General features: G+C 44.8%; 2 protein-coding genes across 4 annotated transcripts in view; one reads left to right on the top strand and one right to left on the bottom strand.

Moving 5' to 3' along the window:
- IL36G (interleukin 36 gamma) overlaps positions 1–16,452 on the top strand; it is a 218,476-nt gene that overhangs the window by 56,312 nt on the left and 145,712 nt on the right. The gene's annotated exons all lie outside the window — the stretch shown is intronic.
- IL1B (interleukin 1 beta) lies at positions 7,969–15,057 on the bottom strand. Its single transcript, XM_032177178.2, has 7 exons — positions 14,978–15,057; positions 14,452–14,513; positions 13,834–13,885; positions 11,656–11,857; positions 10,944–11,108; positions 9,493–9,623; positions 7,969–8,780 (listed from the first exon to the last, which is right to left on the bottom strand). Exons 2-7 carry the CDS (start codon positions 14,496–14,498, stop codon positions 8,568–8,570), a joined length of 810 nt encoding a protein of 269 aa, XP_032033069.1. The 5' UTR covers positions 14,499–14,513; positions 14,978–15,057; the 3' UTR covers positions 7,969–8,567.

The following is a 16,452-nucleotide window of genomic DNA, read 5'->3' as shown; positions in this document are numbered from 1 at the left end:
GCCTCGGCCTCCCAAAGTGCTGGGATTGCAAGCGTGAGCCACCGCGCCCGGCCTGAATACCTTTTAAATGTCGTGCTTACCTATTTTATCTTATCTGCTTTCAACTTTTTCCACCTGATTTACGTAGGTACAATTTTGTACCTCCTATCTGGTTTGTAGTTAATATCTCTTATTGCTTTATCCTACTCAACTAATTTTTTTAGTGCCTGTTTTTTTTTTTTTTTAAATGTGTGTTGATGACTACAATTCTAAACTCGTTCTACTGATTCATGGGTGCTTTGAAATCTGAGCAGTCTTACACATTTACTGCCTGTGATGGCCCATCCCACCAGCTAAAGTGTGTGGCCACTGCTTACAGCACCATGTGATAACGAGTAAGAGAGAGATGCCGCCCAGACTCTTCTAGGAGCAGCCAGTAGGACCTTCCAGGGGTTGCAAGCAAACCACAGCAATATGTGGAGTGTGGCAGAGGATGGCCCCAAGAGGATGTGGCAGCGGCTAGTGCAGCTCAGCTTAGTCTGAGAGGAAGAGCTGGAGAGGAGAGCCCAGTCTGTACAGGCGTGATAGCCACAAGGCCTTCAACAGCTAACATGGCTGAGTGGACTTTATGTGCTATCTCATTCAGAAAACAGGAGCAATCAGAAAGGAGTTACCTCCTATTTTTACCCCAGGAATTGCTAACCTACTTGCATCTGAATGATGTCCATCACCTCCCTTCATCACCTCCTCTGGGGGCTCTGCAAGGATTTGACTCCTGCATTAGTGATCTCTCTCACCTACGTTGTGATTCATATGAACTTACTAATGTGCTATATGACAACTACCATATTAAACATAAAAACCCTCTTTTGATTCTATGGCTCCCTCCAGCTACCCCTGCATTTCTCTGTCCCCCTGCCCCGTCTCTGCACCCACTTTTATTTTACAGCAAAACTACTCAAGGGAGTCTCAGTGCTCCTTGGTTCCATGTCTCCACCTTTCATTCTCTCCTTAGTTCACTCCTGTCAGGCTTCCGTCCTCAAGCTCTTCTTCCGCTGACATCCTCTTTCTTGCCAAATTCAATGGCCAGGTCCTCACTTACTCAGCTGCTCAGCATTGTTGGGCCTGGTGGACCACATTCTCCTTCACCCACCTTTTGTTGCTCTCTCTTCTCTCCAGATGTTTCTCTCTTCTCACTGGCTACTCCTCTTTTGTCTCCTTTGTTAGCTCCATTTCTTCCTTCCAATCTCACTGTGCTGGTGTGCCCAGTGCTCAGTTTTTAGCTATTTTCTCTTTTCCAGTGGCATTCATTAGATGGTTTCATGTGATCTATGGCATTATATGCCTTCTACATGACAGTTACTCCTGAATATGAATCTCAGGAAAGATTTGGATTTATTTTTAATTAATTTTTTAAAATTTTATTTTAATAAATGAGGTCTCTCTCTGTCATCCAGGCTAGAGTGTAGTATTGAGTGATGTGATTATAGCTCACTGCAGCCTTGAACCATGGGCTCAAGTGATCCTCCTGCCTCAGCTTCCTGAGTAGCTGGGACTACAGGCATGTGCCACCATGCCTGGATGACTTTTTTTTTTTTTTTTTTTGTAGAGACAGGGTCTTGTTCTATTGCCCAGGCTGATCACAAACTCCTGGCCTCAAGTGATCCTCTCGCCTCAGCCTCCCAAAGTGCTGGGATTACAGGTGTGAGACCTGCCTGGGCTAAGATTCAGATTTTGTATTCAACTGACTATTTGACATCTTCACTTGGACACCTAAGAGGTATCTCAAATATTAATTAACTTGGGCAAAATACAGAACTTTTGACCCCTGCCCCCACAATACTTGCCGCTTCCCCAGACTTCTCCATTTCTGCTAAATATCCCCAGTTACTCAACCCTCAAACCTATGAATGCCCCTTGGTTTCTTTCTTTCCCTCATCTCCTACGTTGATGCCATCAGCTAGTTCTGTTGCCTTTATGCCCAGAATATAATCCTCACCACTTTCTCTCCAATTGCCCGAGTCTAAGATGTCAGTCTCTCCTGCACAGTCCATTGCCCTGGCCTCCTGATTGATCTGCTTCCACTTTTGACTTCTACCCCTTTTGACTTCTACTCCTCCTTTTCTCGGTAAATTTTTCACAGCAAGAGTGGCATTTTTAAAACCATATATTAGATCATCCCTTTTGTGTTTGGGAACCTCCAAGGGCTTTGCATCATATATCAAGTTGACACCTCTCCTACTCAGGCCTGGCTCTTTCCTGCCCCTCTGTCCTCTCAGCCCCTCCACCCATTGCTCATGCTGCTTCAGCCACACCAGACTTCTTGCCATGCCACATTTGTGCTAAGCCCACATCCAGTATCGGGGCCTTTGCACTCGCATTTCCTCTGCTTGGCATGCTGTACCCCAGATCTTTGCATGATTGGCAGCTTCTGTACATTCAGCCACCTGCTCAAGCCACCCTTTCAGAGGGCCTTCCCTGGCCACCTCACCTGAAATAGCACCTCTGATTGCACCCATCTGGTTATTCTCCATCCTGTTCTCTTGCTTGGTGATTTTCCATCACTGATGAGGAAATGAACCATGGAATGCTAGAGCTGATGACCAGAACTTTCCCCTACCCCCACATTATTACAGAGGAGGAAATGAGGTCAGAGGTAAGATGGGCCCAGGATTTCTACTCCAGCCTGGACTGCAGGCACAGCACTGACCTCAGCTGTGCTCACTCTTGGCATTCATCCAACCCTTCCATCTCCAACTGCCCCATTTACCAGAAAGTGAAATGTTCTCAGAGACAGTGAGCCACCTGACTTGGACAGCAGCCCAGGGCCCCTGGCACCCTGTTTTCTTCCTCCCTGCCATCCTTTCCCCTCCAAGACCTGCCTTTCTCTGTGATTCTGGCCCACATGCTGCATTTCATGGTTTTATGACCTGATTTCTGAGAGAGATTTGAATTTTCATGATTATTTATGTAAGCAAATCATTACACTTATACAAATGAGAAAAGGGGTGCTTTGGACTTCCCAGGGACAAAATTTTATCACTTGGCTTGCTTCCATATTGCTAATTAAGGACCCAGGATGTGGGTGAGATGTGCTAAAAGCTGGGAGGAGGCTCTGGACTCTGACTATGGGCCCACACCCCTGGGCAGGCATCACACTAGTCCTTTAGGTCATCCTCAACCCAGCTTCCAGTTGAATCAGATGTTTGTGAATAACTCAGCAAGGCTCTATGGGAAATGAAGAATGAGGTGGGGAAGAGGTCTATGCAGAAGACACACTGACTTAGCCCTCTACCTCTAACCAAGGTGTAGCAGCCACCCACCCCCCAAGTCTGTCTTCCAGACCATGTATGGTTTCCTTCACCTTTGCATCTTTTATCTTCTGCCAGCCCAGATGCTTGCTGACTCCAACCCAAGCCTATAGGATAAGCCACAGCCTGTCCCTACAGACTACGCATTGCAGAATCTAAGACATCAAGTCAAGTTCAGAAGCACTTGTCTTCTCCTCTCCAGGTACACAGGCTCTCCTGGAAAGCTGGTAGCAGCTGTGGAGGTGTGGTGTGTTACCTCCTGCAGGTGCAGACAAGTTGACTTCACAGCCCTTCAGAAAGACTGCCTTCTTCCAGTTGTATTTGTGTACTTGGTTGGGTGTGGGGAGGATTCTCAGCTTTCTCCACTCAAATTATCAGACCCTTTCCATTTAGTGGTAGACCATTTCCCTCGTCCAGGCCAAGGGCACATAGTACAGAGAAATAGGGAGTTGTTACCCAGGGAGAGAACTTGGCTTTAAGCCTGTAATAGAAAGGTCAATTCTAGTCTGGAGGGTCAATTTTAATCTTTGGCTCAGATCCAGAAATTGGAACCAAGGCTTTTGAACATTTTAATGCAGGGGATTTAAAAAATGATATAAGTCATTCACAAATATATTTGCTTAACATCTAAAGAGATCCCTCAAAACATTAGAAAAAAGAAGAACAAAAATCTAATAAAACAAAATTTGTTAAACACATTTACCAAATTTTTTTTTGGTAAAAATTCAAATGTCATAAATAAAGCTAAAGTTCCTCTTGATGACTCGCTCCTCTGCCCTATTCCACTCCAAGTAACCACTATTATCAGTCTTGCCGGTACCCTTCCAGACCTCTCTACCTCTACGTACCATTAGAAGCATATGATTTTGCATTGCGGATGTGCAGTGTTTTGTTTTACATAAATGTTATCACTCTGTTCTTGTTCCACAATTTGCCTTTTTCTCTCAATGATTTGTTTGGCCATCTTTCTATTTCAGTACCATCTCCTTTCTTTTTAACTTACCATTGTTTATTTAACCTTGCCTCTATCAACAGATATGTAGGTTGTTTCTAGTTGATTTCGGTAAGTATTTATAAACAATGCATCAGTAGATGTCCATAAATTTCTTTAGGGAAGATGGCAAGTAGTGGAATTGCTGAGCCAAAGAACATGTTTAAAAAACCCAAAAAACTAGACACTACCAATTTTCTCTCCAAAATGGCCATACCCACTTACCCATACAGAGATGATTTGGAATATGGCTTCCTCACAAGGTGAGATGCCTTCACAGTTTCATTCTTCCTGGCATGTCTTCCCTTTTGTATCTGAGAGAGCTGGCAGAATTGTATCACTAAATCAAGGATAGGGGGTCAAATGACAGCTCAAGCTCACAGCACCTCTGCTTTCTTCCCAGACCACCTGCTTTCCTGCCACCAGCTCTGTTCCATCTTACAGAATGGTTGCCACTTGGGTGTCTGCTCCAACAGCCATGTCATCCTTTGCACTGCAGTTATGAAGCAGACAGAGCTAGGAGAGGGGCTTTGCCAGCCTCTGCCCTAGCTTGGAGAACTTCAAAGAAGGAGGATATTGAGAGTGAGCTGCCGAGGACTGGCAGCTCCCTCAACTCAACAGTTGTCCTTCCACAAGAAGTCAGATACTTTTTTTTGGATAAAATCTTTAAAAATTATTATTTTATTTCTGAATAATATATTTACATGATTCAAAAATCAAACTGTAGGCCTGGCATGTCTGCTCATGCCTGTAATCCTAGCAATTTAGGAGGCCGAGGCGGGAGGATCACTTGAGCCCAGGAGTTCAAGACCAGCCTGGGTAACATAGTGAGACCCTGTATCTACAAAAATTTAAAAACAAAAATTAGCTGGGCATGGTGGCTGATATGGTTTGGCTCTGTGACCCAACTCAAACCTCATGTTGAATTTTAATCCTCAATGTTGAGGGAGGGTCTTGGTGGGAGGTGATTAGATCATGGGAGTGGGTTCTCCCTTGCTGTTCTCATGATAGTGAGTGAGTTCTCACAAGACCTGGTTGTTTGAAAGTGTGTAGCACCTCCCCCGTCACTCTCTCACTCTCCTGCTCCGCCGTAGTAAGACGTGTGTGTTTCCGCTTTGCCTTCCGCCATGATGGTAAGTTTCCTGAAGCCTCCCAGCTATGCTTCCTATACAGCCTGTAGAACTGTGAATCAGTTATACCTCTTTTCTTCATAAATTACCCCATCTCAGGTCATTCTTAATAGCAGTGTGAGAGTGGATGAATATAGTGCCATATGCTTGTAGTCCCAGCTACCCAGGAGGCTAAGGTAGGAGGATTGCTTGAGCCTGGGAGTTTAAGGCTGCAGTAAGCCATGACTGTACCACTGCTCTCCAGCCTGGGTGACAGCGAGACCTTGTCTCCAAAAAAAAAAAAAAAAAAAAAAACCCAAACTGTATAAAATGTGTTCATAAAAGTGTCTTGCTCCCACACCTGCCCCTATATATCTTATTTCTCAGCCTCTAACAACTACTTTATTCATTTCTTATGTATCTTCCAGAATTAAAAAAAAATCAAATACAAGCATGGTGGAATGTATTGCCCTTTTTCCCCTCCCTTTTGTTACATCAGAGTTAACATATCATAAATACGGTCTGCATCTTGTTCTTTTTCAGCCATCAGCATGTCTTGGAGAGGATTTCATATTCGTGCAGACAGCATGTATTAGTCAGTCCTTGCATTGCTATAAGGAAATACCTGAGACTGGGTAATTTATAAAGAAAAGAGGTTTAATTGGCTCACAGCTTCACAGGCTGTTCCACAGGAAGCATGGCAGCATCTGCTTCTGGGGAGGCCTTAGGAAGCTTTTACTCACGCAGAAGACAAAGCGGGAGTGGGTGTCTTATATGGCAGAAGCAGGACTGAGAGAGAGAGAGAGAGAAAGGATGCCACATACTTTTAAACAACCAGATCTTGTGAGAACTCTATCACGAGAACAGCACCAAAGGGATAGTGCTAAACCATTCACAAGAACTCCACCCTCATGATCCAATCACCCCACACCAGGCCCCACCTCCAATATCGGGGATTACAATTTGACATGAGATTTGGGCTGGGAAACAGAACCAAACAATACTAGAGTGCTTTCTCATTCTTTTCTATAGCTGTCTAGTATTCTATATCCTTTACTTCATTTAGCCAGTCTCTTGTTGATAGATACTTGGGTTACTTCCAATTTTTCCTATTACAAATGATGTACAATGAATAATTTTGATCATTTTTCATTTCACATGGGTTATGTCCATCTGTAGGATAAATCTCCAGGAGTGAAATTGCTGGATCAAAGGGGAAGTGCACTTGTGATTTTCATAGTTAGCAAATTTTGTTCTATAAGGGTCATATCAATTTATAGTCCCACATGTAATATTTAATAGCGGGGATTTCTCGACAGTTTGACCAACAAGGTCTGTTGTTAAACTTTTGATTTTTGTCAATCTGATGGGAAAATACTAGTATCTCAAAGTGCTTTTAATTTGACTTTCTTATTACAGTGTTAAGCATTGTTTTACTCTGCCCAAGATCAAATAGTATTTCTTTTCTGTGAACAGACTGTTAAGATCCCTTGCCTGTTGTTTTGCTGGATTTTTATTCTTTTTTTTCTAATGTTTTGAGGCAGTTCTTTACATGTGAAGCAAGTTATCTCTTTATGTGGGATGTGAGTTACAACTACTTTTCCTCTGGCTTGTTTTGTGCTTTGACTTTGCTTCTGGTGATTCCCGCAATTCTGAAAATGTACTTTTTGCATCATTCATTCTTATACCCCCATGCCCTTGTTCATGCTGGTTCCTCTACCTGAGGGCCTTTTCTTTTCTTTTCTTTTCTATCTGGGAACATTTTTTAGAGATAGGGTCTCACTCTGTCATCCAGGCTGGAGTGCAGTGGTGCGATCATAGCTCACTGCAGTCTTGAACTTCTGAGCTCAAGCGATCCTCCAGTGTCAGCTTCCCAACTAGCTAGGACTACAGGTGCATGCCAGGATGCCTGGCTGATCGATTGATTGATTGATTGATTGATTTTGTAGAGATGGGGGTCTCACTATGTTGCCCAGGCTGGTCTTGAACTCCTAGGCTCAAGCGATCTTTCTGCCTCTGCCACCCAAAGTGCTGGGATTACAGGCGTAAGCCACCATACCCAGCCCATGTGTGGAAATTTTGTTTATCCCTTTAGGCTTGATTCTTATGTCACTCTCCTCACTCCTTCCTGGATACTCCTTCTGTATTTTATCTTGCTCTACTGTCATGTTGCCTTGTTTTTGCTTGTATCTATCTGCCTCTCCTATCTGAGGAGGAACTTGTTACCTTTCTTGTCTCTGTACTCCCAGCTCCTAGTACATAGCGCTTGCTCAACAGATGTTTGGTGCATTAATAGATAAATCACTGGTAGCTGTTACTACCAGTCCTGACTCCCTGCAGTGCTTCAGCTGATCCTGCTCCAGATGTGCACTGAATATCCTTTTGTTGAACAACAGAAATAAAGGGGATGGGTGAGGAGGATAGTCTTTGGTGACCAAGGATGTTTCTAGGTACTTCACAGCACTCAGCCATGAGGAGTGGGCTTCTAGTCCCCCAAGAACTCTCACAGCCCTGTTTATCTTTACTGTTCAGTGTCAAATCCAAGACAAGTCAATGATCAGGAAAGACCTTTTTTTTTTTCAGTGAAGTTTATTTCAGAACCATTGAACAGTATGATATTTGCTCATTTATAAATATCCCCATTTAAATAATCTGAGCTTATATATTTTCAGTCTTAATTAAAGGACTTGATTTAAAGAGAGCACACCAGTCCAAATTGAATTGATTCCATAGCTATTAGAAACTAGGCTCTTTTACAGACACTGCTACTTCTTGCCCCCCTTGAATAAATTAGACCAATCAATAAAACAAACAAACAAATAAATAAATAAATAGGGAAGCGGTTGCTCATCAGAATGTGGAGCGAACGACAGAGGGTTTCTTAGAACCAAATGTGGCCGTGGTTTCTGTCAGGTGGGCTTTAAGTGAGTAGGAGAGGTGAGAGAGGCCTGGCTCAACAAAAGGGCTGAGGATTGGCCCTGAAAGGAGAGAGCTGACTGTCCTTGCTGATGGACAGGAGATCCTCTTAGCACTACCCTAAGGCAGGCAGTTGGGCAGTGGTGTAGACAACAGGAAAGTCCAGGCTATAGCCATACTCAAAAACCTTTCTGTTCCCTTTCTGCCAGCCCTAGGGATTGAGTCCATATTCAGCACAGGACCCTCTGGGTACAGCTCTCTTTAGGAAGACACAAATTGCATGGTGAAGTCAGTTATATCCTGGCCGCCTTTGGTCCCTCCCAGGAAGACAGGCATGTTTTCTGCTTGAGAGGTGCTGATGTACCAGTTGGGGAACTGGGCAGACTCAAATTCCAGCTTGTTATTGATTTCTATCTTGTTGAAGACAAATCGCTTTTCCATCTTCTTCTTTGGGTAATTTTTGGGATCTACACTCTGCAGCAAAAGAGAAAGAAGAATTTTTGTGAGGCAAGGGACAAAGATGCTACGGGCAAGATGTTCTTTGGGTTGGCCAGAGAGGAAACTGATGAGCAGGTCACATGATCAGGAGCCAGACTCCTGACTTATAACTGGGCCCCCAACTTTCCATGTGATTATTAAAAGAGCCCTTCTTCTTTTCTAAACCTTAGTGCCAAATGCGCCGGAGCATAATGTATGTGAGAATTTTTTTTTTGGGTGAAAATTAAGCTAGAGCTTCTTGAAGTACCTAGTTTCCAGGGGCTTTTTATTGTATTTTTCCTTGTGGTTCTAGAATGACATCAACTTGGAAATGAAGCTTTTGCTGAGAAAGCTGGAGGTGATAGTGGTGGTGATTTTGGGAGTGGAGTGGACGTGATAATGGGACCCTTTAAGTCATTTATTTCCCAAGGTGTCTATCAAATGAGAGTAGCCCTAACAGTATATAATCTGTTGGGGTTGTAACTATGGTAGGACATAATAACATCAGCAAAATGATTTAATTTTCTGCAGCAGGATTGAAGGTTGCACGCATTTAAAAATTATGTTAAATTTATTTACATTAATGCAAGATTGTCAAATAGACCTGTTCCCAGCTTTTCCTAGGGATGGGGGCGGGGAGAAGGTGGTTGTCTGGGAATAAGTGGTAGCAGGAGGCTGAGAAGGGCTTCATTCCATAGCATTCACTTACCTCCAGCTGTAGAGTGGGCTTATCATCTTTCAACACGCAGGACAGGTACAGATTCTTTTCCTTGAGGCCCAAGGCCACAGGTATTTTGTCATTACTTTCTTCTCCTTGTACAAAGGACATGGAGAACACCACTGAAGAAAGAAGGAGGTCTTGTGGTTAGGGACACAGCAGTGCAGGGTCAGCCCAACCCCTGGGCCCCATGAGTAGGATACATGTAATTTGGTAGCCTCTGTGGGAACCCACAGTGAGGTTCCTTGGCCTAAGAGACAGGATAACTTGACTTCTCACAGACAATAGCAGGGTCCTTTCGTTGATTTAGGGTTTCCCCTCAAAGGCCTGAGGGTTTCTCAGAGCCTCATAGCAGTAGGAATGGAGAATGAAAGAGAGTCTACATTTTAAATGCTGAAAGGAAGGAAGGAAGAAAGGAAGGAAGAAAGGAAGGAAGGAAGGAAGGAAGAAAGGAAGGAAGGAAGAAAGGAAGGAAGGAAGGAAGGAAGCCATTGTGTCACTGGTTGGCAATGTGCCCATCCACAGGAGCAGAACAACTTGATCAATGTGGAAGGAAAGGAAAGAGGTGAAGCTGTACTTCTGCCAGAAATCAGGCCCAGAACTGTTTCAGGAACAGAGAGTAGCCCATGGGAAGAAACTAGGAGAGGAGAGGCTGAGCTGGGAAAGTGGCTCCAAAGAGAGATACTCATTTTGATCTTCCTCAGTCACAGCAGTGTCAATTGGAGGCCCTGGGATCACTCTTACTACCCGATTCCAAAGAAACAGGATTTTCTTGGCCTGGCTGAGAGCAAATAGCTTCCCCCTGAGTGAGGCTGCCCTTCAAAGTCAGCAGCCTTAGTTGCCCACACTCCTGTGCACAGGCTTTGGCTACTGTGGCACGATGCCAGGCAGATCACCACAGCTAATGATGGGCTCACCGCACTTGAAACATTTGCCAGTTACAGCGGAGAGATATAAGTTCCTGCTGGGCAGTAAAATTTCCCTACAAGGAACTACCTGGCATTGGGTGGGACGGATATTGGGGCAAGGGGGCAAGACTGGGGAGGGGGATGGACACATTATCGCTCCAGCACACTTGTTTCAGCCTCAACAACAGGAAGAGAGAACCCACAGGCAGTTAGGCCATGTCCATCAAATGACCCCATATTGTGGAAGAATTGACATTGCACTATGCCCAAGAGACTTGGGTGGGCATGGTCCTGGGAGTGCTTGAGCCATCTAATTTCTCAGGGTCACACTCCTGTTAACAAATGCACTGGCTGGTGCAATCAAATGTGCCATTTCTAGGACCAAAGTTTGTATATTCCTTTTTTATGTTTTTTTTTTTTTTTTTCACTTGTGTTGATCATTTGCCTTAAATTAACTTTCTACTTTGTTTAAAACATGGAGAATTAGCAAGCTGCCAGGAGGCCAGGCAGGGAAACCAGGATGTTTCCATTTACCTTGTTGCTCCATATCCTGTCCCTGGAGGTGGAGAGCTTTCAGTTCATATGGACCAGACATCACCAAGCTTTTTTGCTGTGCGTCCCGGAGTGTGCAGTTCAGTGATCGTACAGGTGCATCGTGCACATAAGCCTCGTCATCCCATGTGTCGAAGAAGATAGGTTCTGAAATGTGGAGCACATGTAGTTTAGGTATAAAATCAGAAGGGCAGGCCTCGTCAGGTGAGGCAGCAGAATTTGATTTCTTGGAGGACACCTGAGCATATACAGTCAAAGTCTGATGACAACACCGGTAGGGACGAAGCTGGGAGTGGGGTGGCTAAGAACACTGGACCTGACACTATTAGACATGGGTTCCAGCTTCAGGTCTATTACTGCTCACTGTGGACGAGCAACAGAGCTACTTAGGTAAAATGGTGATGGTCATAACACTAGCCCACAGGGAGGTTACCAACCTCTGGTGACAATGTAAGTGAAAGGCCCCTGAGAAAGAGTGAGGGAGTTGCAAATGTCAGTAGCCATAAAGATCTTCTTTAAGAATAGTTTCTACTAAAGAGATGATTGCTTTGGTTTCCAGCCTTCTTTGTTTTGTCTCCCCGCTGGGCCTTCTACCTTTAAAGGGCTTTGGCTCTGGGGAAATTGAGTTAGCTGGGGCTTGATGGCTTCCAAGAGGACACAAGTGGAGATCTACTGCCTGCTCTTGGCTAAGTACCTTCTTCAAAGATGAAGGGAAATAAGGTGCTCAGGTCATTGTCCTGGAAGGTCTGTGGGCAGGGAACCAGCATCTTCCTCAGCTTCTCCATGGCCACAACAACTGACACGGCCTGCCTGAAGCCCTTGCTATAGTGCTGGTGGGAGATTCGTAGCTGGATGCCGCCATCCAGAGGGCAGAGGTCCAGGTCCTGGAAGGGGCACTGCAGAGAGAGCGAGGGAGGGAGCCTGGTGAGGTGGTCCTGCCAGGAACCATGCTTTGACATCAGAGAGGAGAAAGCTCAGAGAGGAGGAAGGGGCTTGAAAGAATCCCCAGCTTCTAAAGATCATCCCTCTCTGGGCCGGGCGTGGTGGCTCATGCCTGTAATCCCAGCACTTTGGGAGGCCAAGGTGGATGAATCATTTAGGTCAGGACTTCAAAAGCAGCCTGGCCAACATGGCGAAACCTCTTCTCTACTAAAAATACAAAAATTAGCTGGGTGTGGTGGGGCACACCTGTAATCCCAGCTATTCAGGAGACTGAGGAAGGAGAATCACTTGAACTCAGGAGGCGGAGGTTGCAGTAAGCCAAGATTGTACCACTGCACTCCAGCCTGGGCAACAGAGTGAGACTCCATCTCACAAAACAAAACAAAACAAAACAAAACAAAATAAACAGTTTATCCCTCTCTGAAGCTCAAGGAGGTTAAGGGTGTACTCAAGGTCACACGGCAGATTAGAGGCAGACTCAAGACTAGAATGCGGGCTTTCTGACACTTTACAGGCTATTCTTTTAGAATAAATCCCATTTCTACTTTGTTCATCTTTTTTGTACATGCCCCACCTACACCATACATGTCTACCTTCTCTATATCTTTTTGTATCCCTAATGCTGTCACACTATGATTTGCTTTTTCATGCAGATGACCATAACATTTTCTATTCACCTATGCTCACTCAGCAAGTATTCAATTTTTCTACACTGTTCTTTTTTTTTTTTCCTTTTTCACAACACTGTCTCATAGGCATTCTGCAAATCCTGTGAGAGTAGTTACTTTTTGTGAAATGTTACCACTTTCCTCTTATTCAGAGAAGCTCTGTATTAAGGCTTAACTGAGGTTGCCTCAAGGCATGATAATGGTTCAAAGGCTTGAAAGACTGTTAAAGAGACCTCTAAGTGCACAAAAGAAAGTTGAGCAGGAGAGAATTTCCTGCCTGGAGCAGAGCCAAGCTGCTGGAAGAGGCAATGGGGGCAAAGGCCAGGCAGACAAGCCAATGGGCTCCTCCCACAGCTGGAGCCAATAAGTTATGCCAGTCTTAAAACTTTTAAAGAAATGTGTTTTTAACAAGACTGAGGACTGGATTATGAGGCTAGGGGAGGCTGTCACAGGCTGGAATAAAATAAAGCCAGAGAAAAGTGGCTGCCTCCCAACCTGCACAACTGACCTAGCTAGGCTGATGGCTGGGCCACCTAGGAAGGCTACTGGGCATCATATAAAACAGAAGGGACAGCAGGAATATAACATGGCTCTCTGCAAGGATGAGCCTGAAAAGTGCCCATTTGCTGCCCAAATGCCCTTAGCTACAACTGAAAATATTTCAGAACTGGAGGTTGAAGGATGCCAGCATCTCAGAGATCATCCAGCTCAGCCCTTTATTTTTCAGATGAGGTCCAAAGCGGGTAAAATGACTTGTCAAGGTCAAACAGCAAGTGAATGCTTTTCTTTCAAGTCTCAATTCATCTTTTTGTTTATATTATCTATGTCTTGTTGTTATAAGTTTCACCCCAGGGAAGTTTTCTACTCAAAAGGGGTAGACATATGTTAGTTCTCAAGATCATCTCTTGGTTTCAGAGTTTAACTCAAGTGATTGCCATAGGCTGAACCCATCTCCTAAAAGGAGAATCAAATTTCTGTTGAAGACTTGGTTGTCTTCCTACTACAAAACGGGAAACATTATCACTACTCCTCCCCTGTCACCACCAAGCGTGGCCACCACCACCAACGTTAGTGAGTGGCTATGGTGATATGATGACCAAGTGGCCAGGTCAGCAAGTGGTGCAGCCTGTGTATCACTGGAAGAGGTTAAAGTTGTTCTAAAACAAAATACCATGGCATCAAAGTGGCCCAGAACTCTCTTCTTTGAGCTTTCCCTGTGTTAGAGCCCTTCGTTGGGTTGGGAGTTAAACCCGTAGTCTTACCTTCATCTGTTTAGGGCCATCGACTTCAAAGAACAAGTCATCCTCATTGCCACTGTAATAAAAACAGGGACATGTCTCAATTATGTCTTCTAAACAGGTTTATTTTTCCTTCCCTGCGTACAAGACTTGACTGTTCATAAGAAACTGCAAACAGCCTGTCTCTCAAAGCTGCCTGAAAGCACCTGGCAAGTTCCACAGTGATATGTGCAGAACAGTCTAGAAGGCAGATTCTAGGCCTGGCAGGTGAGCACCCTGGGTGCTCCCTGTTGGATCTTGAGGCCTAACCTCTAGCCCAGCAGAGTCAGCTAAAATCTGAGCTCTCTCTCTCCCTCCAAGCCACACTTTGCAAAGGGATTCCTTGTATTGTTGGCTTGGAATCTTTTCTCCCCATTTGCCTCTGCAGGAAGCCCTTGCAACAACATATCTGGATAGCCTCCAGGCCCCAAGGCTGGAGGGACTTGTAATGGGAAAGTGGTCTTTAAGCCAGATTTACTTGGCACCCTGTTTGCCACTGAAAGAGGCAATTTAGGGGAAAAATCTGGTCTCCAAGCACAGATAACACTCTACTCTTAAAAGAGGAGACCTGCTCATGTTACTCGTCTCAGTGTCACCACTGACCTGTAGTAAGCCATCATTTCACTGGCGAGTTCAGGTACTTCTGCCATGGCTGCTTCAGACACCTGTGTAAAAAGGAGAAAATGAGTGACTTCCCCATGACAGCTATGTTCATGTGTGATTTCTCTCAGCATCCAGTGCATGGCAGTCATGCAAAGAAGTGATCTCTGAGTGAATGAATGAATGTGTGAAAGAGAAGTCCTTTGGGTCTAGAGAAAAGCATTTGCTAAACCAAACCCCAACTAGCAATGTATTGGCTAGGAGAGCTGGAGCAGAGGCTTTGACACTAACCTTCAGGGTGTCAACTGCTAGATAAGCAGTATTCATTCCCAGAATATTTCCTGAGTCATAAGCATTATATTACACCTGGCATTTTTGTAAAAAGCTGAGAGAGGGAGGCAGAGAGGGAAGGAGGGGGAGAGAGAAAGAAAGAGAGAGAGAGAGAGAGAGACATATACATACACACAAAGAGGGAGAGAGACAGAGAGACTCCCTTAGCACCTAGTTGTAAGGAAGATTAAAGTCATACTTGAGCAATGAAGATTGGCTGAAGAGAATCCCAGAGCAGCCTGTTGTGCCTTGTGCCTCGAAGAGGTTTGCTATCTGCCAGTTTCTCCCTCACTGTTTTATGGCTTTCAAAAGCAGAAGTAGGAGGCTGAGAAATTTCTCTGTTGAATACCTGATTTCACAATCAAGTTAAAGGAAAGGGGAAAAGAGTATTGGTGGAAACTTCTTAGGGGAGGGGACTAATAAACTGAAATAATTCTCTGGTTTATGGAAGGGCAAGGAGTAGCAAACTATGACACATTTTGCAAATGTATCACCATGCAAATATGCATTGTTTTTCTAACAATCATTGTGCAGTTGATGTCCACATTAAAATCCTGGATTTTCCTAGGTTAGAAGAATGTTTAAATTTAGGATATCTGGGACAAAGTGGAAGACACACAGATTTATACATGCAAATACTTTTCTTCATTCACTTCTTTGTACTTAAGTTTAGGAATCTTCCCACTTAGAGATAGATAAATGGGTACAATGAAGGGGCAATAGCCCTCCCTGTCTGGATTGAGGGTGTGGGTCTCTACCTTGGGTGCTGTTCTCTGCCTCAGGAGCTCTCTATCAGTTGCAGGAGCCTCTGGGGAGACACTTGACCTTTCTTGGATGGGGCAGAGAACATATGGCATGCAGGGTTCAGGCTCCTGACAGAGTTGGGGCAACCCTGGAGATAAGCTTACACAACCCTGCAAGACCAGGTGCTGTTACCCTAGCCAATCTCATGGATAAACCAGATCAATGCCAGATGATCTCTGCCTAAAATGATTTTTTGGTGAACTCTGAAAAGTGGAATATTGTTTCTGTAAGAATATCCATCTGAGACTCTATCTCTTGGTAATACCAAGAGTTATCAGTTTCTCTTTAACCGAGACACCAGCAAAGTGCCTGCTCCAGGGTACTGCCCAGGGGAGCCCTCCATTTGTAGAATGAATGAGAGTCCTGGTCATGAACAGTGCCTGGAGTCTAGGAACACCCTCCTTTGCCTCTTGGACAGGTCTGCATCATAACACTTTTTTTTTTTTTTTGAGACGGATTCTCACTCTGTCGCCCAGGCTGGAGTGCAGTGGCACGATCTCGGCCCCCTGCAAGCTCCGCCTCCCAGGTTCACGCCATTCTCCTGCCTCAGCCTCCCCAGCAGCTGGGACTACAGGCACCCGCCGCCACACCCGGCTATTTTTTTTGTATTTTTAGTAGAGACGGGGTTTCACCATGTTAGCCAGGATGGTCTCGATCTCCTGACCTTGTGATCCGCCTGCCTCAGCCTCCCAAAGTGTTGGGATTACAGGCGTGAGCCACCATGCCCAGCCTGTAACACTTCTTATAGCACTAAGTTGAAACCTTACTCCCCATTCTGGTTCCTCCAGGAAACTATGAAATCTTTTTTTTTTTTGAGACGGAGTCTTGCTCTGTCGCCCAGGCTGGAGTGCAGTGGCGCGATCTCGGCTC

Source organism: Hylobates moloch, unplaced genomic scaffold (assembly GCF_009828535.3).
Source record: "Hylobates moloch isolate HMO894 unplaced genomic scaffold, HMol_V3 SCAFFOLD_15, whole genome shotgun sequence".
NCBI lineage: Eukaryota > Metazoa > Chordata > Mammalia > Primates > Hylobatidae > Hylobates > Hylobates moloch.
The sequence above is the reverse complement of the archived record's forward strand: the minus strand, read 5'-3'. Positions and strand labels throughout refer to the sequence as shown.

Coding starts and splice junctions, on each gene's coding strand:
- IL1B (XM_032177178.2), bottom strand. CDS start 14,498: ATGGCAGAAGTACCTGAACTCGCCAGTGAAATGATGGCTTACTACAG. Junction 11,858..13,833: donor ATGGCCCTAAACAGATGAAG/GTAAGACTACGG, acceptor CTCTCTCTGCAG/TGCCCCTTCCAGGACCTGGA. Junction 11,109..11,655: donor TCCCTTCATCTTTGAAGAAG/GTACTTAGCCAA, acceptor TCCACATTTCAG/AACCTATCTTCTTCGACACA.